Genomic DNA, 25,108 nt, shown 5'->3' on the forward strand with positions numbered 1-25,108 from the left:
CGTAATATTTTAACATTGTACACACAATCACTGTTCTGTTTTTTTTTTTTTTTTCATTATTGTAAGATGTAGGTCTAGACATAATTTAAACACAGTCGAAAAGGTAGAAAATCTAATTTATTGTTATCTTCTGGTCACAACGTTAAATAGATTTCTGCTAACTATTATTGATCAAAAATATTTTATAAATCTCTCTGCTCATCACTTAATACGAAACCTGCTAAAACAGTTGTACTGATGGTAAATAATAATAATAATGGTTCAATCAATAGGCTAGATAGTTTTTATTTTGATCTTTAAAAAAAAAAAAAAAAAGAAAGAAAAAAAAAAGCTATTTGAAACAAATCGTTCGAAAGAACCGACTCGCAAAAAAGAGTCAGTTTACGTCAATGCTGGTAACCAATCAACGGTCAGCGTCGTCTCGATAGCCAATCAGCGCTCAGACCATTCTCTTGAATTCTCTCCAGCGGGCCGTCGTGTGTTTTGATCGATAAGAGTGAGAAAAGTCCTGAGAAGTTTAAAGAGTGCGCCTAACTGTCTCTAAATAACAAAACACACCGTGTGTAAACGGTTTAGTTTAAACGTAGAATTGACAGATCGTGTTGGAAATGTTGCTAGCGGAAGTGAAAAGGCTGAAAGTGGCCGAGTTGCGTGCGATGTTAACCGCGCGAGGGCTGGACTCCAGAGGCCTGAAGGCCGAGCTGGTGGTCAGACTGATCTCTGCGATCGAAGCCGGTGTTGAGCCCATCACAAGTGGAGCTGAGGGGGGTGAAACGACGAGTAAAGAGCCGCAGAAGTCTCACTCAGAGCAGTCTGTTAGGACGCGGTCTCCAGTGAGCATTGATCCTCCTAAAGAGAGCATGACTGCTTACACTGACCAAAGCACACAGACTGACCCTCTTCAGCTGTGCTCATGCACTGCACCAACAGCCATCTCTGAAGAGGAGAGACAGCAGCATCCAGCCGCCTTGGCAACCGTTGCTACGGAAGATGCAGAGTCAGGATGCTCATCATCAGTCTTGGCCACTTCAGAGCCAGAAACAGCACAAGAGCAGTGTAAGACAGTCCTTAGAGCACAGCTAATATGATCATGCACTGAAATGAAAGTAAGATGGTTATCTGATGTTGACTGCTCTCTCCGGTCAGATGGAGCCGAGACCGTGGACTCCACGGCAGACGAGATCAGGCAGCTCAAGAGAGGCAGAGATTATTACGAGTTCAAAGAGGACGTGCATTACAACAGGTATTGATTATCAGTCTGTAGAAACCAATGCAAGAGAAACGTATTTCGTAACAGCTTCGTTTTTTTATATAATCGTTTATGCTCACCAAGAGTGCATTTCATCATAAAATTCCGAAATATTTTTGCAATTCAAAGGAACTTGTTTCTATTCGCATATATTTTTAAATATAATTTATTAATGTGATGCAATGCTGTATTTCCAGCATCAGCGTCACATGATCTTCAGAAATCATTGTACAGTAAAATGCTGATTGGCTGCTCGAAAGAAAAATCGGATTATTCAGATTACAGTCTTTTTTTTTTTATCACTTTGATATAATCTTACATGCAAGTCTATTTGATAAACAAGTTCGGTCAAATGAAAGCTGATGTGTAATCCAGATTTTTACTAACTACATTCCTATCATGTAATTTGTAATCAGCAACAATCTCTAATCACTAAATTCAATGCGTCCTTGCTGAATAAATATAAATCCTACAGACCCTAAACAGAGTCTTTTTCTCCCTGATTTGTTTCTTCTCAGAGCTAAAACACCAGAGCTGCTGCCGGAGCCCGAGGAAGAAGCGAACATAGATTTGGAAGATGTTCGACTGGATTCCTGTAAGTTCAGAACGACCCTGATACATCCTCAGATGCTCAGAGTCTGTGTCTTCAGGAGCACTGTGTCTGTGTTTCACAGATAGCTGTGACCTGCACTTCGAGGTGGACTCTGATGGAAGCAGCGGTCAGCCGCTCTTCTGGGAGACGTTCCCTCTGCTTTGGTCGGGGTGCAGGATGACCCATGGATTCAGTCAAGGGAAGGTCGGATTCGAAGCCAAGGTGGGAACTCGAGGTTTGAATCTGGTAAATGTTTTGTAGTAATTAAAAGGTGAATTATTTTTGTTTCTGATTTGAAATTATTCCAGTTTGTGAAGCGGCTGTCAGCTCCTGCGCTGGACACAAGCTGTGACCCGGATCCTCATGTGCTCAGAGTGGGCTGGTCTGTGGACAACACAAGCCTTCAGCTCGGTGAAAATAAAACCTATTACAGATCCGACTGGTTTAGGGAATTATAAACATGATTGAAAAAAAAAAAAAAAAAAGTGCAATTTTTTTTTTTTTTTTTTTTTTCTTTTTTATAATTTAATCAATGTTATTATCAAACAAAAAAACTAAACTTTTTTTTTTTCTTGCACTGGTTTTCTCAGGCGAGGTGGAGCTGTCGTATGGTTATGATGGACGGGGGAGGATCGTAACTGGAGGAAAGGAAGAGGTTTTCGGCGAGCCTTTCACAGAAGGAGACGTCATCGGTTGCTATGCGGTACGTTTTAAAACTAATCATAAAGAAGCGAGTTTAAGCAAGCATACTAATGCTTAAAAATGCTTAAAGGAATAGTTCATGCAAAAATGAAAATGTACTCGCATTTAGTTTGTGTCTTCATCAGATTTGGAGTAGCATTGCATCAGTGTCTCATCAATGGATGCTCTGCAGTGAATGGGTGCCGTCAGAATGAGCGTCCAAACAGCTGATGAAAACATCACAGTAATCCAGTCCATTAGTAAAAATATGGAGAAGATGAAAACGGGTTTATATGAAACAAATCAATCATAAAGGCATTCTAACTCTATACTTTCACTTCTTCTCAAAATACAAGTCCATAATCCAAAATAACGCTTCCTCTAGTGATAAAGTCCATCTCCTGTTGTCTTTCACATCAAAATCAACCCACATATTTGTTTAGAGCTGTTTTGGCTTGTGAACGGTGCAGATTTCTCTCCTGATTCAGACCAGTTGAGTTTTTTACTGGATGAAGCAACTCTCATATTTTAGCAAAAGTTTAAAACGTCTTAATGATGGACTTGTTTCAGCTTTTGTCTTCATAAGACGTTAACTGCTGGACTGGAGTGCCGTGGGTTATTGTGATGTTTTTATGGACTCTCATTCTGACGGCACCCATTCACTGCAGAGCATCCACTGGTGAGCAATGTTTTGCATTATTGATGGAGGAACAAACTCATCTAAATCTCGAATGGCCTGACGATGAGGATTTCTTCGGGTGAACTGTTTCTCTAATTCAATTCAGGTTTTTTTCGCCTTCACATCTGTTCCTTATCCAGTTCATCAGCGAGACAGGAGAGGCGACGCTTTCGTTTCACAAGAATGGACGATCTCTCGGCGTGGCGTTTCGCCTGAACTCTTCCTCTCTCGGAGGTCAGGACCTCTTTCCTCACGTGCTTTGCAAAAACTGTTCGGTTGCTGTAAATCTGGACCCGGACGCTCCCTGGCATCCTTTTCCCGCTGGTTTCTGCACGCTGCTCACACTTCCTCCCGGTCGCAGGACCCGAGCTCTTCTGCCGACAACATCTAAAAGTGAATGCGAGGTAGGAAAGCACCCCTAACAGAAATAAACATCAGATGAATGTTGTTACTGTGAGCGGTCGCTCACGATCGTCTTCTGCATCTCTCAGGTGTTGATGATGGTTGGTTTGCCGGGTTCTGGTAAAACCCACTGGGCTCAGGCTCACATGCTCCAGAACCCAAAGAAACGGTACAATCTTCTAAATACAGACTCCATCTTGAACTGCATGAGGGTGAGAAAATGCATTCCCTACCACGAAATGATTAAAAAGCTACCCAAGTGTTTCCTGTGTTACTCACTGATCTATTTTCTGTATTGTCTTGTCATGCAGGAGCCTCCTGGAGCCAATCACAGAGAGCTGATGCTGCAGCAGGCCACTCAATGCGTCAGTCAGCTGATCAGAAGAGCTGCAGCCCGGAGGAGGAACTACATCCTCGATCAGGTAGTGAGGGACACGTGTGCGCTCGGGTGTAGTGCTGGGACATTTGAACCGAAGCATCAGAGATTGTTTCCAGAATAAATGGACTTGCCAGAGGAAGCCTTGATTTGAAGCCTTCCATTGTTAATAGAAATCATGTGACCAAATGCAGCCTCACTTTGTCCAATCACGGGAGAGATTCACTTTGCGTGTCTGAATTTTCAAACCACTAGATCTTTACTAGTATGTTTTCATTCAGACTTATTCAATTACATTTTTAAGTACCCAGTCATACAAGTAATATGAATAATATTTTTTTTTATTATTTCAGGAAAATTCATAATTTGCTATATGCTATTGATATGTCTTAAGTTTTTCTTCTACTACATCATATTTGTACTGGTATTAAATGCCACAGTTTTCATATTAGGTTAATCTGAGTCGTGCATTAATTTGAGTGCTGACCGATATTATGGGAGTGGCAGATAAAGCCTGCACAAATACTAGAAATCGTGAAGGATGTAAAAAGTAAATCAAATAAAAACTGCACATTTAATTTATCTGCCATATGATGCCATTACGTTGCTGTCTTGCTGCTAGCCAATCGCCGCATTGCAAATCATAGTTTCGAGTATCGATACATCTGCCCTTTCCGTGGAATGCGCAGTAATTTTAGACGGCTTAATCCCGATATTTTAATAAAATCCGCAAATTTGTTAGAAGAAGCAAATTAGCCAGAGATTATATCAAATTATCTCATATGTATTAAGCGAGGTACAAAAAGCGGACCCCAGTGCATCGCTGCTCTGTTTACAACTGTTACAATTAAAACGGTTATTTCTGTTGTTCTGAAAGCACCACCTGCTGGTAGAGAATGAATGTGCATTTTCAATGAGCCTGCTGCTTATTAGTTCAGACCAATGCGAAAAACAACCCATGTTTTTATCCACGCAAGAGCTTTAAATGTGAACTGGTGTATCGATAAGATGATAATGCATTATTAAAATCGAAAACGTAAAATCTATTTAAGTAATTTAAATAATATAATAATTAATTGATAATATTTGTTTAAATGAGTACAATACATTTTTATTAAAAATGGTTTAAAGGCTAAAAATGTGAAGTGTATTATTTTAGCAAACGTCCTGTTTTTATGCAAACTTGTATCTTAACTGTAAATCATGCTTTTTACAGTTAAATATGTTACTATAGATGATGCCTTATTCCACTCCTATGCTATTAATTGTATTTGTTCACGTCTTTCAAAACCCTTACATTTGAGCTTAACCGAAATCCTGTACAGAAAATGCACGCTCTCACTTTCTCACTTTCGTCTTCAAGGCCAACATTTATCAATCTGCCCGGCGACACAAGATGCTGTGTTTCCATGGTTACCAGCGAAGAGCGGTGGTGGTTCTTCCAGCTGATGAGGTGTGGAGGAGACGTCTTGTTCAGTGGCAAGAGCAGGAGGGCACCACCCTTCAGGAAACGTCTCTTCTCAAAGCCAAAGGTTAGACTTCAATGACCCGATGGTGAGTGTCAAGACACATTACAGCTGCACTCGTGAAACAGTTGTGCTCCTCTCTCCTCCTGTTTCCAGTGAGCTTCACGCTTCCAGAGCAGGGAGAGCATCTGGATCAGGTGATGTTTGTGGAGCTCAGCTCTGACGAGGCCCTGAAGCTTTTAATGCATTATAAAGAGGAAGCCCGCCGTCTCCTGCCCACACCTCCCAAGCGCAAAAAACACAGACAAGGAAGTCAAAACCGTCCCATTCATCATTGTGGTAAGAAGAGAAGAATGTTGCATCATTCAGACCTTGATCCTAGAGCACGATATTGAATTTTCAAGTCATGAACCTTTTTAACCTTTTAAGGATGGAGAGGAGGTCCGTTCGGCTCTCACTTTACATCCCAGAAAAAACAGGTAAGCTTGTTGATGTGATGTTACATGATTAGATATATTCAAAATAAAATCTGTAGGAACCAATGATGGACAGTAACAAAGCATTTTTATCAGTATCTGTAGTTTATTTGACTACATGTACAAAGTATCAAACTTTCCACTTCCCTACATTTCTTTGAACTAATTCACTGACGTGAAAATGCAATAGCGGTGTATGATTCTTGAACAAGCGGATTCTTTTTAATGAACCTGTTAAATCAGTTCGCAAGTTGCACTGAATTATTCATTTGTGAATTGGAATGATCGGACTGCCACTAGTTAACAATGCGCCAATTCAAACGATCCAATCAGAGTGAGTCTCCAGTCAACAACTCACCGATTCAAACGATCCAATCAGAGCGAGTCTCCGGTCAACAACTCGCCAATTCAAACGATCCAATCAGAGCGAGTCTCCGGTCAACAACTCACCGATTCGAACGATCCAATCAGAGCGAGTCACCGGTCAACAACTCGCCGATTCAAACGATCCAATCAGAGCGAGTCTCCGGTCAACAACTCGCCGATTCAAACGATCCAATCAGAGCGAGTCTCCAGTCAACAACTCACCGATTCAAACGATCCAATCAGAGCGAGTCACCGGTCAACAACTCGCCGATTCAAACGATCCAATCAGAGCGAGTCTCCGGTCAACAACTCGCCAATTCAAACGATCCAATCAGAGCGAGTCTCCGGTCAACAACTCACCGATTCAAACGATCCAATCATAGTGAGTCTCCAGTCAACAACTCACTGATTCAAACGATCCAATCAGAGCGAGTCTCCGGTCAACAACTCACCGATTCAAACGATCCAATCATAGTGAGTCTCCAGTCAACAACTCACCGATTCAAACGATCCAATCAGAGCGAGTCACCGGTCAACAACTCGCCAATTCAAACGATCCAATCAGAGCGAGTCTCCGGTCAACAACTCACCGATTCAAACGATCCAATCAGAGCGAGTCTCCAGTCAACAACTCACCGATTCAAACGATCCAATCAGAGCGAGTCTCCGGTCAACAACTCACCGATTCGAACGATCCAATCAGAGCGAGTCACCGGTCAACAACTCGCCGATTCAAACGATCCAATCAGAGCGAGTCTCCGGTCAACAACTCGCCGATTCAAACGATCCAATCAGAGCGGATCTGCAGTTAACAATTTAGTGAATACACAAGTCTGATTCAAAATAAGTTGCTAATGCTGAATTTTAGTATTAATAATTGTAAATGAAAATCATATTTGGGTCACGACTGTAAGTTGTTTGTTAACTAAACCTCCGATAAAAGCGCAAGCTTTTTAAGTCCACTTTTTGAAGGAGCGGACTCTTGAAACACAATTGGGTTGGTTTTTGTTTCGCAGACCTGGCAACCCTTCAATAGGTACTATAGTAAAATTTAAAAAGGTTACTTAATACTTTAACTAGAGTAATATTTTATTAGGGTATTTATACTTTGACTCAGGAACTATATATATATATATATATATATATATATATATATATATATATATATATATATATATATATATATATATATATATATATATATATATATATATATATATATTGATGGATTGTACTCTTAGGGTCGCCATCCATCTGCCTCGGGTCGCTCTTACGGATGCAGCAGCGATCCACAGCGATACAGGAATTATTACAGACCATACACTGGTCAGGTAAGAAAATCATATGAGTGTCATTTGAAAAATAGAATTGGGAAAAAATGCATATACTTAATAGATCTTCGTTTTCTTGCAGTGGAGCTTGTCCGAGCAAAACCAGAGTTGTTATGGCGGAGTGTATCATGGCTGTTCGAGTTAGTTCTGATAAACCCAGAACATTGACACAGCAGGAAACATCCCAATCAGAGCGTGCTTTGCTCTGATTAACAGTGCTTCATCTTTACAAAAATAATTGGTTCTGTCTGGCTGTAATTTCATTAGCATTGCTCATAATGAGGAGCCAGCTTGAGTCCCAGAATGCAGTTTGTTTTTAACGGGTAGCTGCTCATACATCATCGGCTGTTTATATTTATGTGTTAGAATTATCAGAGACTGTTAAAATGTATTTTCAGGGATCTACTGAATTTTATACAGTTTTATTCTGCTTTCTAAACACTGAATCATGATTGATTTCATCAACAGCATTGTACTGTAAAGAAGACATTTCTTAATATTTCAACTTGAGCTTCTTCGAAAAGACTTTCATCGAGAATCCCACACTAACATTCACCAAAGTAATTTTTTTATCTTTATTGATTTAATATAAAAAGTTGTTTCTTTAAAATTCTGTCACCGAGAGTACATTTCAAATTAAAAGTCTGTCACACAAAAAAAATACATTTCTATAGAAAATGATGCAGGATACACTTCACATGTATTCAGTACAAGAACTTCTGTATATATATTATGAAAATATTTTAACTTTTAACGGCCACCATTATACAAAAACTACTGTTTTGTAATGTATGTTTTTGCAACCTTTCAAACAAGTAAAAATAAACCGTTGGTCCTGACAGATCAGATGAAAAAAAAGTTAACCAGAAATTAAAATGTGCTCACTCTCAGGACATCCAAGATCAGGATGAGTTTGTTTCTTCATCAGATTTGTAGAAATGTAGCATTGCATCAGTGTCTCATCAATGGATGCTCTGCAGTGAATGGGTGCCGTCAGAATGAGAGCTGATAAAAACATCACAATAATCCACAGCACTCCAGTCCATCAGTTAACATCTTTAAAAGCCAAAAGATACATGTTTGTAAGAAACAAATAATCCGTCTGGTCTGAATCAGGAGAGAAATCTGCTCAGATCAAACACTATTTACAAACCAAAATGAATATGTGTGTGGATTTTGATGTGAGAGACAACAGAAGATTAACTTTTTCACTGAAGTAAGCATTATTATGGATAATGGTCTCATAATTTAGTGCCTTAATAATGGATCTGTTTCTAACAAACGCACTGCTTTTGTCTTCTCCAGATGTTTACTGATTGTCTGGAGTGGTGTAGATTACTGTGATGTTTTTATCAGCTCTCATTCTGACGGCACCCATTCACTGCTGAGAGATTGATGCAATGGTAGATTTCTACAAATCTGATGGAGAAACTCACCTATCTATATCTTGGATGATCCAAGAGTGAGCACATTTTCATCAAATGTTCATTCATATGCCAGTGAACTGTTTCTTTAAATGGTGCAATGACTCATGTTTACATGACCTTCTTGTGCAATTATTCAGAGGTGTTTGAGTATCTGATTAAATTCAGCAATCGGGCATCACCCTCTGATACAGCAGCACTGCACCCTTCGCCGAAGGACACATCTCTGACCACATGAGGGAGCGCTCGTCTAACTGGAACACTTTCTGTAGAATAGAGTTGAGAAAATAGAAATGCATTGAGGAAATTACTTGTACTAGGTTTTTGTAACACATGCATCCTATAAGCATTTTGCATATGTAAAGAGAACGTGAATATGATATAGTGGATTAGTCTGTGTTTATTTAAACGCTTACCGCTCGACTCAGAAACAGTATTTCAGTGGACTCATGGGCCTCTAGACCTCCGCTTCTATATAAGTCTCTCACTTCCTCTGTTGTCAAAGTGCATCTTCACAGAGTAAAGAACAGATAAATGACTGGTTCTTTCAGCTAAGAGCTCATCAGATCATACGAATGAGATTTACCGGACATAAAACTCTGCACTGGGTCGTCCTGCACTAGTGTGGTTCAGCGCAATTCCCATAAACACCGGTCTGCTCAGAGAACTGATGGGAACGTTCACCTGTGATGAGAAAAGGAATGACAACAAAAAAGAAAGAGATGATGAGACAAAGCAGCATCGATGATAGCATCGTCTATCGAATGTGAATCCTCAGATGCACACCTCATCACTGATCTCTGCACACACCGAGGAGAAGATCTCTGAAACAACGGCTCTCTCCTTGTCCTGCAGGAGCTCAGCACATATGGCCTCCTCGCTGACCCCTGGACACAACATCTACACACACACATACACTAATGCATTTTATTTGGAAGATAGATATTGAAATGTGTCTGAAATATGTCTCTTCTCCTCAACAAGGCTGTATTTATTTGATAAAAAATTGTGAAATATTATTACAATTTAGAAAAAATGTTTTCTCTGTGAATCTTTGTTAAACTGTAATTTATTTCTGTGATCAAAGTTGTATTTTCAGCATCATAACTCCAGTCTTCAGTGTCACATGATCTTGAAATCATTCTAATAAACTGATTTACTGCTCAATAAACTTTTCTGATTATTACCAATGTTGAAAACTCCAATATTTTTGTGGGTAAAAAAAAAACTGATTATTGTTTGATGAATAGAAAGTTAAAAAATGAAGCATTTATTTGAATCTGTTTTTTTTTTTAAGATTACTAACAATTTAATGCAACAGATGGATTCTAAAACAGTCCACAATAACAATTCACAGTCTTTAGTTTGAAGTCATGCAAAACCATTCACTTAAAAAGCATCTAGTGATGTGTGAAATTGAGCTTTTCGAAACTCTGAGTCAGTTAAACGATGTGTTGCAAAATGACTCGCTGTTTCGAAGCGGTCCAATCGGATCACGACTCATTTTATTCAGATCGGTTCTTTGCGAATCGCAATTTAGATCAGAACCTCGGAGCAGGTTATGAGTCCTGACCGTAGACTGTATAAGGTCCTGACTCCTGATATGTAATGATGGTTCCCAAATCATTATTAAAATCTGGACTTGGACTGGGTTCGGAAATCTCTTGACTGAGATCAGAAGCATACCGTAAAACGTTATTAATTGAGACTTCGGAGTGCAGTTTACAAATCATTTGATTCAGTTCAGAGCGGGTTTGCAAATCTTTTTTTTTTTTTGCTCATGCAACGTGTTTACTACGACGGCGTTTCAGTGCCACGCTGAAAAAAAAAATCTAAGATTACGAGATTAAAGTCGTAATATTTAGAGAATAAAGTTGTAATGGCCTACTACGAGCATAAAGTCAAAATATTATGAGAATAAAGTCAAAATATTACAAGAATAAAGTTGTAATACTACGAGAATAAAGTCGTAATACTACGAGAATAAAGTCGTAATACTACGAGAATAGTCAAAATATTTAGAGAATAAAATCGTAATACTACGAGAAGTCAAAATATTACTAGAATAAAGTAAAAATATTACGAGAATAAAGTTGTAATACTACGAGAAAAAAGTCATACTACGAGAAGTCAAAATATTTCCAGAATAAAGTCGAAATATTATGAGATTAAAGTTGAAATATTAAGAGAATAAAGTCAAAATATTACAAGATTAAAGTCATAATATAACGAGACTACAAATAGATACTACTATAAATACATATTTTGAATTTTCACAAACGCTTTAATTGATTAATTGTTTCACATAAATACAGCGTAGCATTTCGACTTTACTCTCGTAGCCTTTCGATTTTACTCTCGTAGCATTTCGATTTACTCTCGAAGCATTTCGACGTTACTCACTAAGTATTTCGACGTTACTCTCGAAGCATTTCGACGTTACTCTCGAAGCATTTCGACGTTACTCACTAAGTATTTCGACGTTACTCTCGAAGCATTTCGACGTTACTCACTAAGTATTTCGACGTTATTCTCGAAGCATTTCGACGTTACTCTCGAAGCATTTCGACGTTACTCTCGAAGCATTTCGACGTTACTCTCGAAGCATTTCGATGTTTCTCTCGAAGCATTTGGACTTTACTCTCGAAGCATTTCGACTTTAATCATGTAATATTAGACTTTTCCAACTGTTATTGGAATCTTGCAATTTACGGAATCAAGCCATGAAAAGTCATTATCAGTGGATCACTAATTCAAATAGAAAATTGAATTTGTTTGGTGACAGTATTTCTGTTTTTTGAGCAGAGAGTACATTTACGAACGGACACCTGATGGTGGCAGTAATGAGCAGCTCTCGGTGATCTGACCTTTGGCTCAGGATGACCTCCAGGTATATCTAACAGGCCTGCAGCCTCTGCCACTTTCTGACTTCTCCTCAGCAGGACGATGTCTCCATCAGCCGTGGCCACGACAGCACCGACCCCCAGCGGCTGAGCGAGGAAGGCCTGTGGATCTGCGCATTCGTTCTGTCCATGACTCTGCAGCCTCCCTGCCTCTCGTGACCAGTTAGTCCCGAGATAGTCTTTATAACAGGTCAGGCCTAACTGTAAAGTGAGCACACAAGATTGCTCCTCTTTGACCAATCTGTCTGAGGATTGATCAGCACTTTCTAATTGGTCTCCTTCACCACGTTGTTGTGAGTGTGTTAGGTTTTGGACGGGCTGTTCTGCCATCGGTCCTTTCTCCATGACGGAGAGCACTGCTGAATGCAATCTGAATTTAGCTCCATTGAAGAGCCACGGTTGTTTGGCCACGCGGTCACTCCATACAGCTTCAATGTGCTGCTCGATTTCAGGAAAACTCTGTCGATTGAACCTAGAGTGGGATTTTGTAGCATCAAAAATTTATATGTATAGAGTATTAAAAATGTATTGCATCCAAAATAAAAGTTTTTGTTTACATTACATATATGTGTGTGTGTATTTATTATATATATATATATATATATAAGAAAAATGTTGTATATATTAAATATATTTATAAATAATATAAATTATATTAATATACATACATGTAAATATTTTCAAAATATATATTGTACGCGTGTGTGTTTGTTTATATATGTATAATAAAAAACACAGTACACACAGATGTATCTTGATTAATCTAGGGCTGTAATTCTATTAATCCCAATTATTAACTAAATAAAAACTAGTGTTTACATAAAACATGAATGCGTACTGTGCATATTTAGTATGAATTTATTAATACACACTCATGCATGCAAATCTAATAATTGTACATTTTTATACATAAAAAAATTATATTTATATATGATCTAGATTATAAAAATTAGTGCTGTCAAATGATTAATTGCACACAAAATAAAAGTTTTTTTTGTTTGCATAACATGTAAGTGTGTGTACTGTCTACACACACACACATATATTTTATATATATATATATATATATACACACAAAACATGTATTAATTTGTTTATATATTATATGTAAATATAATATAAATATATGAATGTATATACATGCAAGTTTTTTCAAAAAATATACTGTATGTGTGTGTATTTTATATATACACATAATTAACAAACATAGTACACAAACACATAATATAAACAAACATTTGTATGCAATTAATCGTTTAACAGCACTAATAAAAACATATATATATATATATATATATATATATATATATATATATATATATATATATATATATATATATATATATATATATATATATATATAAACGCATGCGTGTTTATATATAAATAAATTCACAGTACACACACAGATTTAATGTAAACACAAACTTTTATTTTGGATGCAATTAATCGTTTGACAGCACTAGCTGGTCACTATTTATCCATTACATTTCTATTTTGTGATAGTTTAGTATTTAAAAGTATTTTGTATTAATCTGATGGATATTTATACTGTACCTGTCTGAAATTTCTACGTGAATCTGATGTTCTCCAAGAGCCTGTAATGGATCACAGCACAGCATGAAAGACACCTCGGGATCCATGACAAAACCCTTTCAAACCTCTCCAACGTGGACTTTCAGCATCGGCGTCTTCTTAATAACTACCTAGATATGATTTTAGAACAGTGTACACCTATTATTAAAACTGTTAAATTAGCCTTACAAACTGTCAACAACAAAAAGAAAAACAGCGAAGTTAGTTAAACTGAAAGATGCCGTTAAATTTATAAGAAACGCTACATGTAAATGCACGCTTGACACTGTTACTTATTCGGTTGTTTACAGCTACTAAACAAAACTTACTTCCTGACTTGAACCAAATACCGTCGGACTCTTAACTCATCAACTTCCGGTAGCGCTGCATTTCAAAATAAAAGTCTGCAACCAGAGCGTTTGCTGAAAACGACAAGGTTTCAGTAGAAATAACAAATAAACGTACTGTAATGGGATTAAATAAAGCACACGATACACGCTATATTTTCTTAATCCCTTAAAACATAATTTGTATTTTAAGGAGAACCTCACGGGAGAGTCCAGAATATTTAAAGTTTTCCAAGTTACGTGCCACTGGCTTGTGTTGTACATATAATTTATCATTTTTTCTTGGAATGAGATAAGAAGCTTCGCCTAATGGGTCTGAAGAGATTATTTAAACAGATTATATGAATAAACAAATTGCAATTTTTCGATGTTACTCAAATATGATTTCATTCTACATCAATAGTATTTACATACTTTTCTACACAAAGGCTACATCACACATGAAAGCTGAGAAAAAATATATTTACTAAATTACAGTCCTGTTATAGTTTACTATATATAGTCTTAACCCAACACTTCAATTGAGACCATAGATGTTAGCTTTCCTCTAAACTACGGTGACAAGTCAGCAATGTTTGATTTCAAAATAATAATAATGATAAAGTTTGTTTGCTGAATTTGTTTTTATTTTACATTTTCATTTGGGATTTTCTCTTTCTTTTGTGAAACCAAAGCCAGCCGGACTAATTTACACAGACATAAATTATATAAATAGTTCTGTGACACACATTTTCTCATCTTTTGCACACAATATCAAGTTGCCCACAATTAAGGCAACTTATTTTCTGGACATCAAGAAGAGAGAGGTTGCCCACGAGACAACCGTCAACAATTCCCAGGTTTTAAAATACAATGTAAAAGTGTTCTGATAAGACAATAGAACTACACTTTTTTTGATATATTCTGTCCAGAACTAGAAGTTTTAAAACTCTGTCATTCATATTTAAGGAATAGAAGTGAGAGACAAGACCACCAACTGAAATAACCCAACTTAAAATAACACAACCGCTCATTAAAGAAGAAAGATACAATTTAAGCCAATTAAATACCCCCATATTTATATAACTATTATACAGAAGAGAAAAAAAAGTGTCTAAGAAAACACCAAAATGATTCAAATGCATATCTGATTTAAATATTCTAAGCATTATTAATGTTATTGCCGCAAATTATCCAAATCATGTGGTCATTAATCATCTTCATTTAAAGGATGGCCAGGTCAGTGTTTAACAAAGCAATGCATCACAACAACAACAAAAAAAAAAAATCCCAAAAAGCTGAACGAATCTTATCGACAGGTGCATTTGGTAGCAATCATCTCCTCGTACTCCTTGTAAGCGATGGAGCCGTCGTTCTCAATGGTCAAAACACTTAACGGATTATATTCTGAAGGCACACATGAAGGTCTAGGCACAGAGGAGTCCAGCTTCTCGTAAATGAGGTTCTGAACCATCGTGTGCACCGGAGACCCGTAAATATATCCCATAGCCCTCGGACAAGACCCCTTACAGTACCTCGGGTTATATTTGTGAGGCGCTATGATCCAATAATCCAGTTTGAGCTGATTGAAGCTCACTTTGAAATCGTGCAAGTCACAGTCATCCGTGGAAAAGTCATACATTGGGACGAGTTTAGGCGTGCTGGTTTCCGGCGAGCTGGTGGTTTTTAACGTGCCTCGTCTCTTTCGTGAAACTGAATCCCACCATGTAGACTTTCCATCCCATTGGTTCGACATCAAGTCTACCATCCGGCCTCCTGAGGCTCTTCTCTGGTACGCAACCTCGCTGGTGTCATTGAGGTACAGAAGAAGAGACGGAGATCTGTGAGTTAACTCCACCGGGCTCTTGTCAACCCGGCCTCCGGGACTAGGAATCATGTCTGCAACGCATGTCAGGTTTATGAGCAGATGGATGTCTTTCTTATGGGCTTGGATGAGAGGATGGAGGAAGGAGGTCACGTCGAGCTCCACCCAGCGGCGGCGGACTCTTCTGTCAGTGTGGACGCGGAAGCTGAGAAGAGGGACCGACTGCTGCGTGCCGAAGTGAGGAGAACACATCTGATCCTTCGAGGGCTTCTGCTCTTTCACGTCGAGATAGCAGAGCGATGTGAAGGGGGCGACGTGGTTGTGGTCGAAAGAGTAAAGCAGGACCGACTTCAGCAGCTGCTCCTGAGACCTCACTCGAGTTAAACTGTAGGAGATGTCCTGCATGAAGAAATCTGCCGAGATAACACATAGTGACATTGAGGAACACATCCTATAATCTTGTGTTTATAATGCTTGAGATTGTTCGACTGCAGTTTGTTTGGTATTAAATTCCGTCATTGTGCGTCAACTCAACCCGGGGGCCGGTTCCATAAAACAGGTTTAGCAAATATGTCAGGCTTATTTCAGTTAGTCTGACTTATTCTGAACAATTTAGCCTGTGTCTGACCAGCTGGCAGCTGCCAAATCCTACTTTACCAATACAAATAAGACCAATCTATAGATTTTCATAACTGAATTTAAAAAAAAAAAAAGTTATGACCGGTCTAGCAAATAAAAATAATAATCAACAATTAGTCAAACTAAACCAAGCTTATTTGGTAAACTTGTTTTATGAAACAGACCCCTGAAATGCCCTGTTAAACATTTACTACTTCGGATGAAATAAATACATAAATGAAAGAGTCATGCATGTATATTCACTGTTTTGTAGAGAAGAGTCAAAATGACCATTTTCACCTGAGATTTGGAGCCAAATTACAGGATGGGGAAAAATGACTTTAGAAAGATAACGGCACCATTATTTTAATTTAACACAAGAGATCCGTAGGTCTAAAGGTAAAATCTGTTCGCAATCTTGTACGCCACAGGTGATCAATCAAAAATGGGGAAAGACACTTTCTATTCATTCTCCGAAGTTACATGCCTGTAACTCAAGAAATAATAAAGATATATCAATAGCATTTTAAATTATGGTTTTCTTTTGTAATCTTCATTTTTCAGACATTGTATCGTTCGATATAATGCAACAAAGATTGGTAAAGTCAACCGAGTTTACTAATAGACCACTGATCTCGCCGTATAAAAAAAAATATAATGATGCTGCCATCTTTCAGAAGTAATCATACCCCCCTGTAATCTCAACTGAATACATGTTGTTGATCCAAACCCACAAGACTTTCACTCGTTCTTAATAAATGAACGACTGTTATGGCTCTAAAGGAACCGATAACTGGTATGTAAAGCTCCGGTTGAGATCACAGTAATCAGAAGGAAGTATACCTCGGTTCTGCTCGAGACACTCCTCTCGAGGCGTGATCAGGCGGGCAGTGTTGTACAGGTGAGAGGCCTCGGGACTCCTGTCCGGTTTGGATGATAGTTTATAGAGTCTCTTCATGTAGCGCACATATCTCGAGTCCGGTTTGGCTCGTGGTGTGAAATCTCCCCATGGGTTCTGCTCTGATAGAGCCTTCAGCAAAGGGCTCAGGATATTACCATGGTGCATGGACAAGTCGGGTTCAAAAGACTCGTTTTCCAAGTTGTAGCATGAAGTAAACGACAGGCCGATAATCGCGAGAACCGTGAAGAAACAACGCGCGCCACGTTTAAAAATCGGCGACGCCATAATAATAAGACTCCAGTCACCGGCCAAACCGCGCTTCCGTCCCTTACCTGACAGACAGGTGTGCGCAATCAGACCCACTCGGGGTTTTTTTTGGCAGAAATGCCAGAGTAGATATCCTAAAAATGTTAATATAGGTGTTAGGATTTCACCGATTTTGATTTTACACGCCTCAAACAACGCAACACTTCTTTTAGAACCGGGTCTGTGTAATTAAATGTGAAGATATGTTTTGGAAATGTATCTCCAAAAGAGTGAAAATGGTTAATAAAAGAAAGATGGCTAATGTCTTTAAGAGAGTTTGGGGTCTGCGTCAGTTGGACAACTAAAGATTGATAATAAAACATATTTATAGTAGCTATTTTCTCTTTACTGTTGTGCAAAACATTTATTTTAGGGTACACTCTTAGAAGAAAAGGTGCTATATAGAACCTTAAAAGGTTCTATCAGGCGCTATGTATTTGGAACCCCTAAAATGTTCTATATAGAACCCCTTTTATATGGAAACTTTTAGGGGTTCATTCATGATTATTTATTTTGTCCTTTCCCGATTAAATATTTCATATAGGCTAATTGACAAACATCAAGACCCTAAAATGTAAAAATGGAATTCACGTAGAAAGTCACCCATGAATACTGAAAAAAGCTCACCCAAAGTGCATAGAACTAGTCATTTATTTATATTAACAAATATAATGACTATTACTGAAAGAATGCTACTGTAATTTCAGATATTCAAGGCTTTAAATGTACAAATCAACATTAAAACACCAACCATTTAAAAAATCTCATAAATAATGAAAATAGAGTTTCACCTACATCTACATATTACAAAATAAGTCCATTATAAAATTACATTAATCTATCACTAATAAATAACGCAAATATACAGATTCATCTAAATTCCCATCAGGGTTAGAACAGCATCAAGCACCTCAAAACTACAAATCCATATTAATATAACTCACAATGGAAATATACAGATATAGAAGTACTTCAAATCTACAAATTTACATTAATATCACTCATAAAGAATTGTAATTACAGATTCAAATTCAGATCAGCATTTCAGAATAACATCAAACGCCTCATATTTACACATTTACATTAGCAATATTTACGAAATATCAAACTATTATGATAATTGATTATACATTTTGAGCACTGGGACAGACAGTTTTATTTTCTGGCTTCTGGAGAGTTTAAACAGGTATTGCTCAACAAAATTCATCATGTGAGAGATGTGCTTGGGGTATTCCACACTGAATATGAAATAAGTAACACAGAGGCACTCCATTGCCTCCATCACATCCATTTCTGCGCTCACAATGTTGACACCCTCCATATTGATGCTGGCTCTTTTTGCATGGAGGGGGTTCATGAAAAGCTTCATGAAAAACAGTCGGAGTTGGCTTTACTGATTCCTGCAAGTTGGAAAAACATAAATTATTTGTGAAATATGTAACTTAGAATCTTGCATACTTTCTTCCAAACAATTAGGGATGTGACTGACCATTTTTTACCACAGTGGAAAGGGCCACTTCACTGGCTAGGTTGCACACGCAACTCACAAACAATCATGATCACATAAACTTCAAGATCAATGCAATATTCATTAATAAAATAGCTTGGATAGCATACTGAAAAACTAAAAAGCAACAGTGTATCTGTTTTTGATTTAACTAAACTTGCAGTTTGATTATTGAAGAGACACTACACAAACATTATTCACACATGCAGTTTCTCACTTTCTCTCTGTTGTTAATTTAAATAAAAATGCTATTCGTTCAAGCTACATCATTTCTGTATCTGATTTAAAGCATGCAGAATGCTAGATCTAAAGGCCAGTTGCTAAAAAAAAATGCATCAGTGATTTATTGCCTCCACGTCTTTCATTTAAAATGTGCAAAGGTTTTTGTGAAAAACTGAGCAGCCCTCTCTCAATTTTAACATCTTTGTATTTCTCCTGATATTACAAAAAACAGTCAATAAGAGTAAAACATTCTTCATTAGAACATTATTCTACAATTTAATTTTATCATCACATTCACAGAGCTACATGCAATCAAGTGATCGTGGCTGTCAATTCTTTAAAATGATGGCATCTCAAATATCTGCTCATCACAATGAACGTCATAGCATGTGGGTCATTCTTGAACATTTACAACTGATTTCATTGAGTTTGTTCATGGTGTATAAATCTCTGTTTGCCATTTGTTGATCATATAGGAATTTACTTTAATAATGTATTTAATAATTTACTTAGAACATAAATCTTATAACATTTGCTTGCTTGTGTTGATCAGTAGGTCTATCCTTGAACACATATACAAGTAAACCCTTGTGTAACTTTCACCTGTTTTTTTGTTTTTTTTTCTAAACATGACCGTGTATTTTATATTCAAACAGGATTGTAGTAAATGTCCCACCACATTTGTTAATAAAACTTTTAACACAGAATCAGTTGAAGTCTTTATTCAGCAAAAGCAATCAATCTATCTTTGAAATGAGAATATACAAATTAATGTATGGTTTGATTTAGCCATTTGTTATTAAACTACAAAACATTTTAATTGTTATAAGTTTGTAGAAAATAACCAAAACATTTTTAAAGTACTGCAAGGTTGTGGATTTTAAAACTTGACCAATACATTTTTGATTGATTTTGACATGATTTTCAAGTGCACCACAATGCAGTATATGATTAAATACAAAAATAAAGTTTATAAAGACATTTTTACATTTTTTTTAACTATATTGTGCATTTTATCTACTAAATGTATAATTTTGGGGCCAGATAAATACAGAGATTAAGAATGTTTATATTCCAGTTAATGTGTGCAGGAAAAAAAAAACATTCAGCTTTTGCTTTATTAAAAACATTTTTTGAATGATTGAGTAAACGATTGAGAATGACACAGAATAATCATACATTTTATTATGGCACAACAGATACATTTTTGCAAAGTTATTAAATGACACATTTTAAGGACTCTTATTAATGTCAAATACTAATATTATAAAACTGCTTCATTGTAGGCTCATTTGGAGCATAGCCTACCTCAGGTAAATCATTAGGACAATCACTATGACACAATCTATAAATTATGTTGCATATTAACAATAGTAATAAAAACAACAATAAACTAAGCATAAATGTCATTCTACGCTAAAACATACCTTTTGAAAATGGTTTATGTTTCAGTTTCAACGCACTAACATTTTCAGAGTCGCTTTAACGCAAAAAAAATATTCATGAGTCAATCGCGAATCATTTGAATCAGTTCGAGAGTTCGGAGCGGGTTCGCGAATCATTTGAGTCAGTTTGGGAGTTCGGAGTGTGAGTCATTTTAATCAGTTCAGGAGTTCGTAGCGTTCGCGAATCATTTGAGTCAGTTTGGGAGTTGGGAGCGTGAATCATTTGAATTAGTTCGGGAGTTCGGAGCGTGAATCATTTGAGTCAGTTCGGGAGCTCGGAGCGGGATCGCGAATCGTTTGGGGATCGCGAATCATTTGAGTCAGTTCGGAAGTTCGGAGCGGGATCGCGAATCATTTGAGTCAGTTTGGGGATCGCGAATCATCTGATTCAGTTTGGGGGTTAGGGGCTCCTTCGCGAATCATTTGAATCAGTTTGGGTTTCGCGAATCATAGCTGTATATGGATAGGCATTTTTGACTAATTTAGTAGCTAGTTCTAATTAGGTTTTCCACGGGTGTTTAGGTGTGATATGTGAAATCGTATTTTTTTGTTTTAATGATGTGCCTTTTAACAGTATCAAGTATATTTAAAAACGAAACAAATCGTGCCTAAAAAGTGCATGCATCTAGGCTAATGTAAAGTTACATGATGAAGTCATACTAGTGCGCGTGTGCATTTTGAGTGAGTTCTTTCACTGCATTATTCGGTGTATTCAAATGCATTTATGAATGCATGTGAATGATCACAAAATTCGAGATATGGGGGTTAGAAAATGTATACATTTATATTAATCAGTATCACATCAAGTTCATCTTGGAGATTGAAAAGGTAGCCCTATCTTTTATTTGCAAGTTCTTTTAGTTTGGTGGGAGCAACACAACAGATATACCCAGAAAACAGTTCAATGTAAAAATATTATGATCTCTAATTACAATAAAATAGAAAAAGAACATAATACACACTGTCTCTCAAGCTTAAAAGCTGCACAGGATAAAACACTCCAAAGTCCACTGGAAGTCCTTGGTGTCTGCAGTCCATTATCAATTCCTTAACACAAGTCCGTCTCTCGCCAAGCAGTGGCGTCTACACAGCGGCCACCTGTCAATCACTCGCCCACACCAACACAACACTCACACAAACAAACAAAAGGAAACCGCAAGTATCTCCACAGTAGATAATAAACTTAACAAAGAGCGTCACTCACCAATAAACTGGGAGCAGATGAATCTAAATAAAGTGCGCATCAAATAAAAACACCACATCAAGAGGAAAAAAAGAGAAAAACAATAAGTGCCAAATACACACATGGAAAACACAGCACCCAACACAAATAAAATACAATCTCTCTATATGACAAATTCAAAGGAGGAATCTTTATGTTACCAAACTGCAAGGAGAGGAAGAGTAGAAGTCATGATCTGATTAACCACAATCTGATGCGATCCGACCACCTCAGAGAAAACCAGTGTTGAGCTGCTGCAAGAGTTTTGAAGCACAGCAGCTGTGGTCAAAGAGTTCTCGCGAATCGTTTAAGTCAGCGTCGGAGTTCGGAGCATTAATCATTTGAATCAGTTTGGGAGTTCAAAGCGGGTTCGCGAATCATTTGAGTCAGTTTGCGAGTTCGGAGTATGAATCATTTGAGTCAATTTGGCAGTTCGGAGCGTGAACCATTTGAGTCAGTTCGTGAGTTCGGAGCGTGAATCATTTTAATCAGTTCGGGAGTTCGGAGCGTGAATCATTTTAATCAGTTCGGGAGTTCGGAGCGTGAATCATTTGAGTCAGTTCGGGAGTTCGGAGCGTGAATCATTTTAATCAGTTCGGGAGTTCGGAGCGTGAATCATTTTAATCAGTTCGGGAGTTCGGAGCGGGTTCGCGAATCATTTGAGTCTGTTCGGGAGTTCAAAGCGGGTTCGCGAATCATTTGAGTCTGTTCAGGAGTTCGGAGCGTGAATCATTTTAATCAGTTCGGGAGTTCGGAGCGGGTTCGCGAATCATTTGAGTCTGTTCGGGAGTTCAAAGCGGGTTCGCGAATCATTTGAGTCTGTTCGGGAGTTCAAAGCGGGTTCGCGAATCATTTGTGTCTGTTCAGGAGTTCGGAGCGTGAATCATTTTAATCAGTTCGGGAGTTCGGAGCGGGATCGCGAATCATTTGAGTCAGTTTTGGGGATCGCGAATCATTTGAGTCAGTTCGGGAGTTCGGAGCGTGAATCATTTTAATCAGATCGGGAGGTCGGAGCAGGATAGCAAATCATTTGAGTCAGTTTGGGAGTTCGGAGCGGATTCGCAAATCATTTGAGAAACTAAACAAATCGCGCCTAAAAAGTGCACGCGTGGCGCATGTGCATTTTGAGTGTGTTCTTTCACTGCATTATTCGGTGTATTCAAATGCATTTATGAATGCATGTGAATGATCACAAAATTCAAGATATCAGGGTTTGAAAATGTAGCTATATATTTATATCATTTTATGTAGGCTAGTTAATCAATATCACACGAATAGTGCCATTTCAGTTTTTCTCCAAAAATAAGCATGTTACTACAAACAATAATTTAATTACAAATACAAAATGTTGCAGAATAATGTAATATATTAATGAATAATAGCCTAAAGAAACTTTGTGCCAAAAGGGTTCTTCCTTGTCATTATATAACCTTTTTAGTATTAAAGGTTCTTTGGAGTTGAGTAAAGAACCCATGGTTCTATATAGAACCCCAATGAAACCTTTTTTCTAAGAGCGTAAGTACTCTGTCTCCCGGCAGGGGGTTTCGAAGTTGCTTAATACATGTTTTTTCCCATTGTTGTCATAATTGTTTATAGTTATGACTGAAATGTAGGCTATTTTGGCCAATAGCGTGCAAGTATTGTAAATTATCAACCAATGGCCTGTGAGATGGTGGGATCTACAAACAACTGTCCAAAGTTATGCAAATACATAAACATTAGTGCTATCAAACAATTAATCACATCCAAAATAAGTTTTTGTTCACATCATATATGTGTATAGTGAGTATATATTCATTGTGTATATACTTATAATCATCTCATTTATATTATATAAAAATAAAGGCTATTTCATATATAAATATAATATTTATTTCTTAAAAATCTATGGGTGTGTGCATAATTAGAGCATAAATTCTGGGTCATTTCAACCCAACTTTGGGTCAAATATGGACTAACTCAGCTGTTGGTTTTTTTAGAGTGTATAATAGCCAGGGGCGGATCTAGAAAAATATTGATGGGGTGGCGAGAATGGGGCAGGAATTTTTGAGGGGTGGCAACATATGGCAGATGTATATATACTGAATTTAGTCACAGTTATCATAGTTTAATGATAAATATATGTGCACACTACAAAAGGGCACAGGCTATCATTTACAAACTTAATCTCATGCAATTAATGTCTTGCATTTGAAACAGTTATAACAAACATTACAAACATATAAGGAATAAGTGACCATACCCCATAAGCACCACACACTCACTAATGCATACAGTATGCATCGACATGTAATTAAGAGCATTATAAAAGGTTCAGTGTTATCAATATGTCAATTTATTATAAGAAACACAAGATTTAAACAGCCAATGACATTTCCAGCTGGGGAGACAGTTTAGTGTTAATCATCATCTAACTCAACCAGTCAAGAGCTAGATTTAGCCTTAGATGTTATATGAATATGGTCCCTATTACCTGACAATAATAATAAATAAATAACCATTATAGGCACAAATACAAATGTACTTTTAGAAATTGTTTCTGAAAAATATGGTGTTATTGTTTTGGCAAGCTTAGATTAAAACTTCTATGAAAACTTGTGTGATATTCCTTTCAAATAATGTGTTAGTATATATTTTTTAAAGTATATTTTACTAAGCAATTTCTTACATAATTTCTTTGAGTTAGACCAAACTTTTATTTTGGTGGGTTGTAACCAGAGTTTCTGTGTTTATTAATAAACTATTATTATTAGCTAATAGGAAGTATAGTATATCAAGAATAGCATACTCTTCTGTGCAATAGTACAATATTTCTGTTTGAATTTCTTCAAGTTATAACCAAGGTTTTATTTTAACAGGTTGTCGTAAAGACATTGCCATTTCTGTCAGTCTGTGTATACGATACGAATTAATGACGATAGTTTTATCAAATGAAATGGTGAAATCCTCTCATAGCTCGCTGACGTGAACATGTGTAGCTTACATCATGTGTTAATATAGTGAAGAGCTGAAAACACCACGCGTGCTTCAGTGTGTGTGTGTAGTAGCACACACATCCCAGAGATGTGTATAACAACACCTTCAGGGCCGCTGCTCGCCAAATGGGTTCCCATAAACAGGATTGTATTGTTGTGCCCCCCTTGCTCATGATGAAAAAAACACCTACTATGGGGTGAAAAAAGAACTTTGATCTAATAAAAAACTAAATGAAAAAAC

General features: G+C 37.3%; 3 protein-coding genes across 4 annotated transcripts; 1 reads left to right on the plus strand and 2 right to left on the minus strand.

Annotated features, from left to right (window-relative positions):
- The first annotated feature begins 380 nt into the window (after positions 1-380).
- On the plus strand, positions 381-8,457 carry LOC113114317 (heterogeneous nuclear ribonucleoprotein U-like protein 2). The gene is made up of 14 exons (XM_026281226.1): positions 381-1,056; positions 1,147-1,243; positions 1,768-1,844; positions 1,924-2,063; positions 2,150-2,252; positions 2,432-2,544; positions 3,342-3,605; positions 3,693-3,815; positions 3,915-4,025; positions 5,343-5,511; positions 5,602-5,784; positions 5,875-5,924; positions 7,529-7,618; positions 7,701-8,457. Exons 1-14 carry the CDS (start codon positions 609-611, stop codon positions 7,761-7,763), a joined length of 2,031 nt encoding a protein of 676 aa, XP_026137011.1. The 5' UTR covers positions 381-608; the 3' UTR covers positions 7,764-8,457.
- Positions 8,458-8,622: 165 nt separating this feature from the next.
- Positions 8,623-13,875, minus strand: nudt22 (nudix (nucleoside diphosphate linked moiety X)-type motif 22). 2 transcript variants are annotated; one of them, XM_026281228.1, is made up of 7 exons: positions 13,850-13,875; positions 13,503-13,651; positions 11,910-12,417; positions 9,829-9,942; positions 9,629-9,726; positions 9,459-9,552; positions 8,623-9,308 (listed from the first exon to the last, which is right to left on the minus strand). In XM_026281228.1, exons 2-7 carry the CDS (start codon positions 13,586-13,588, stop codon positions 9,207-9,209), a joined length of 1,002 nt encoding a protein of 333 aa, XP_026137013.1. In that variant the 5' UTR covers positions 13,589-13,651; positions 13,850-13,875; the 3' UTR covers positions 8,623-9,206. The 2 variants fall into 2 exon arrangements, with proteins under 2 accessions (XP_026137013.1, XP_026137012.1); XM_026281227.1 differs by lacking the exon at positions 13,850-13,875 and having other exon boundaries at positions 13,503-13,843.
- Positions 13,876-14,457: 582 nt separating this feature from the next.
- Positions 14,458-17,586, minus strand: LOC113114320 (growth/differentiation factor 9-like). Its single transcript, XM_026281229.1, has 2 exons — positions 17,133-17,586; positions 14,458-16,084 (listed from the first exon to the last, which is right to left on the minus strand). Exons 1-2 carry the CDS (start codon positions 17,473-17,475, stop codon positions 15,156-15,158), a joined length of 1,272 nt encoding a protein of 423 aa, XP_026137014.1. The 5' UTR covers positions 17,476-17,586; the 3' UTR covers positions 14,458-15,155.
- Positions 17,587-25,108: the final 7,522 nt, after the last annotated feature.

Source organism: Carassius auratus, chromosome 14 (genome assembly GCF_003368295.1).
Source record: "Carassius auratus strain Wakin chromosome 14, ASM336829v1, whole genome shotgun sequence".
NCBI lineage: Eukaryota > Metazoa > Chordata > Actinopteri > Cypriniformes > Cyprinidae > Carassius > Carassius auratus.

Bases quoted from the DNA above. Each gene is read 5' to 3' on its own strand.
- LOC113114317 (XM_026281226.1), top strand. From the start codon at position 609: ATGTTGCTAGCGGAAGTGAAAAGGCTGAAAGTGGCCGAGTTGCGTGCG. The intron at 2,545-3,341 runs GTACGTTTTAAA...TTCCTTATCCAG, and splicing joins ACGTCATCGGTTGCTATGCG to TTCATCAGCGAGACAGGAGA. The intron at 5,512-5,601 runs GTTAGACTTCAA...TCCTGTTTCCAG, and splicing joins GTCTCTTCTCAAAGCCAAAG to TGAGCTTCACGCTTCCAGAG.
- nudt22 (XM_026281228.1), bottom strand. From the start codon at position 13,588: ATGGATCCCGAGGTGTCTTTCATGCTGTGCTGTGATCCATTACAGGCT. The intron at 9,943-11,909 runs GTCAGATCACCG...GTGTGTGTGTAG, and splicing joins GAGGTCATCCTGAGCCAAAG to ATGTTGTGTCCAGGGGTCAG. The intron at 9,309-9,458 runs GTAAGCGTTTAA...TCTATTCTACAG, and splicing joins TACTGTTTCTGAGTCGAGCG to AAAGTGTTCCAGTTAGACGA.
- LOC113114320 (XM_026281229.1), bottom strand. From the start codon at position 17,475: ATGGCGTCGCCGATTTTTAAACGTGGCGCGCGTTGTTTCTTCACGGTT. The intron at 16,085-17,132 runs GTATACTTCCTT...TTATCTCGGCAG, and splicing joins GTGTCTCGAGCAGAACCGAG to ATTTCTTCATGCAGGACATC.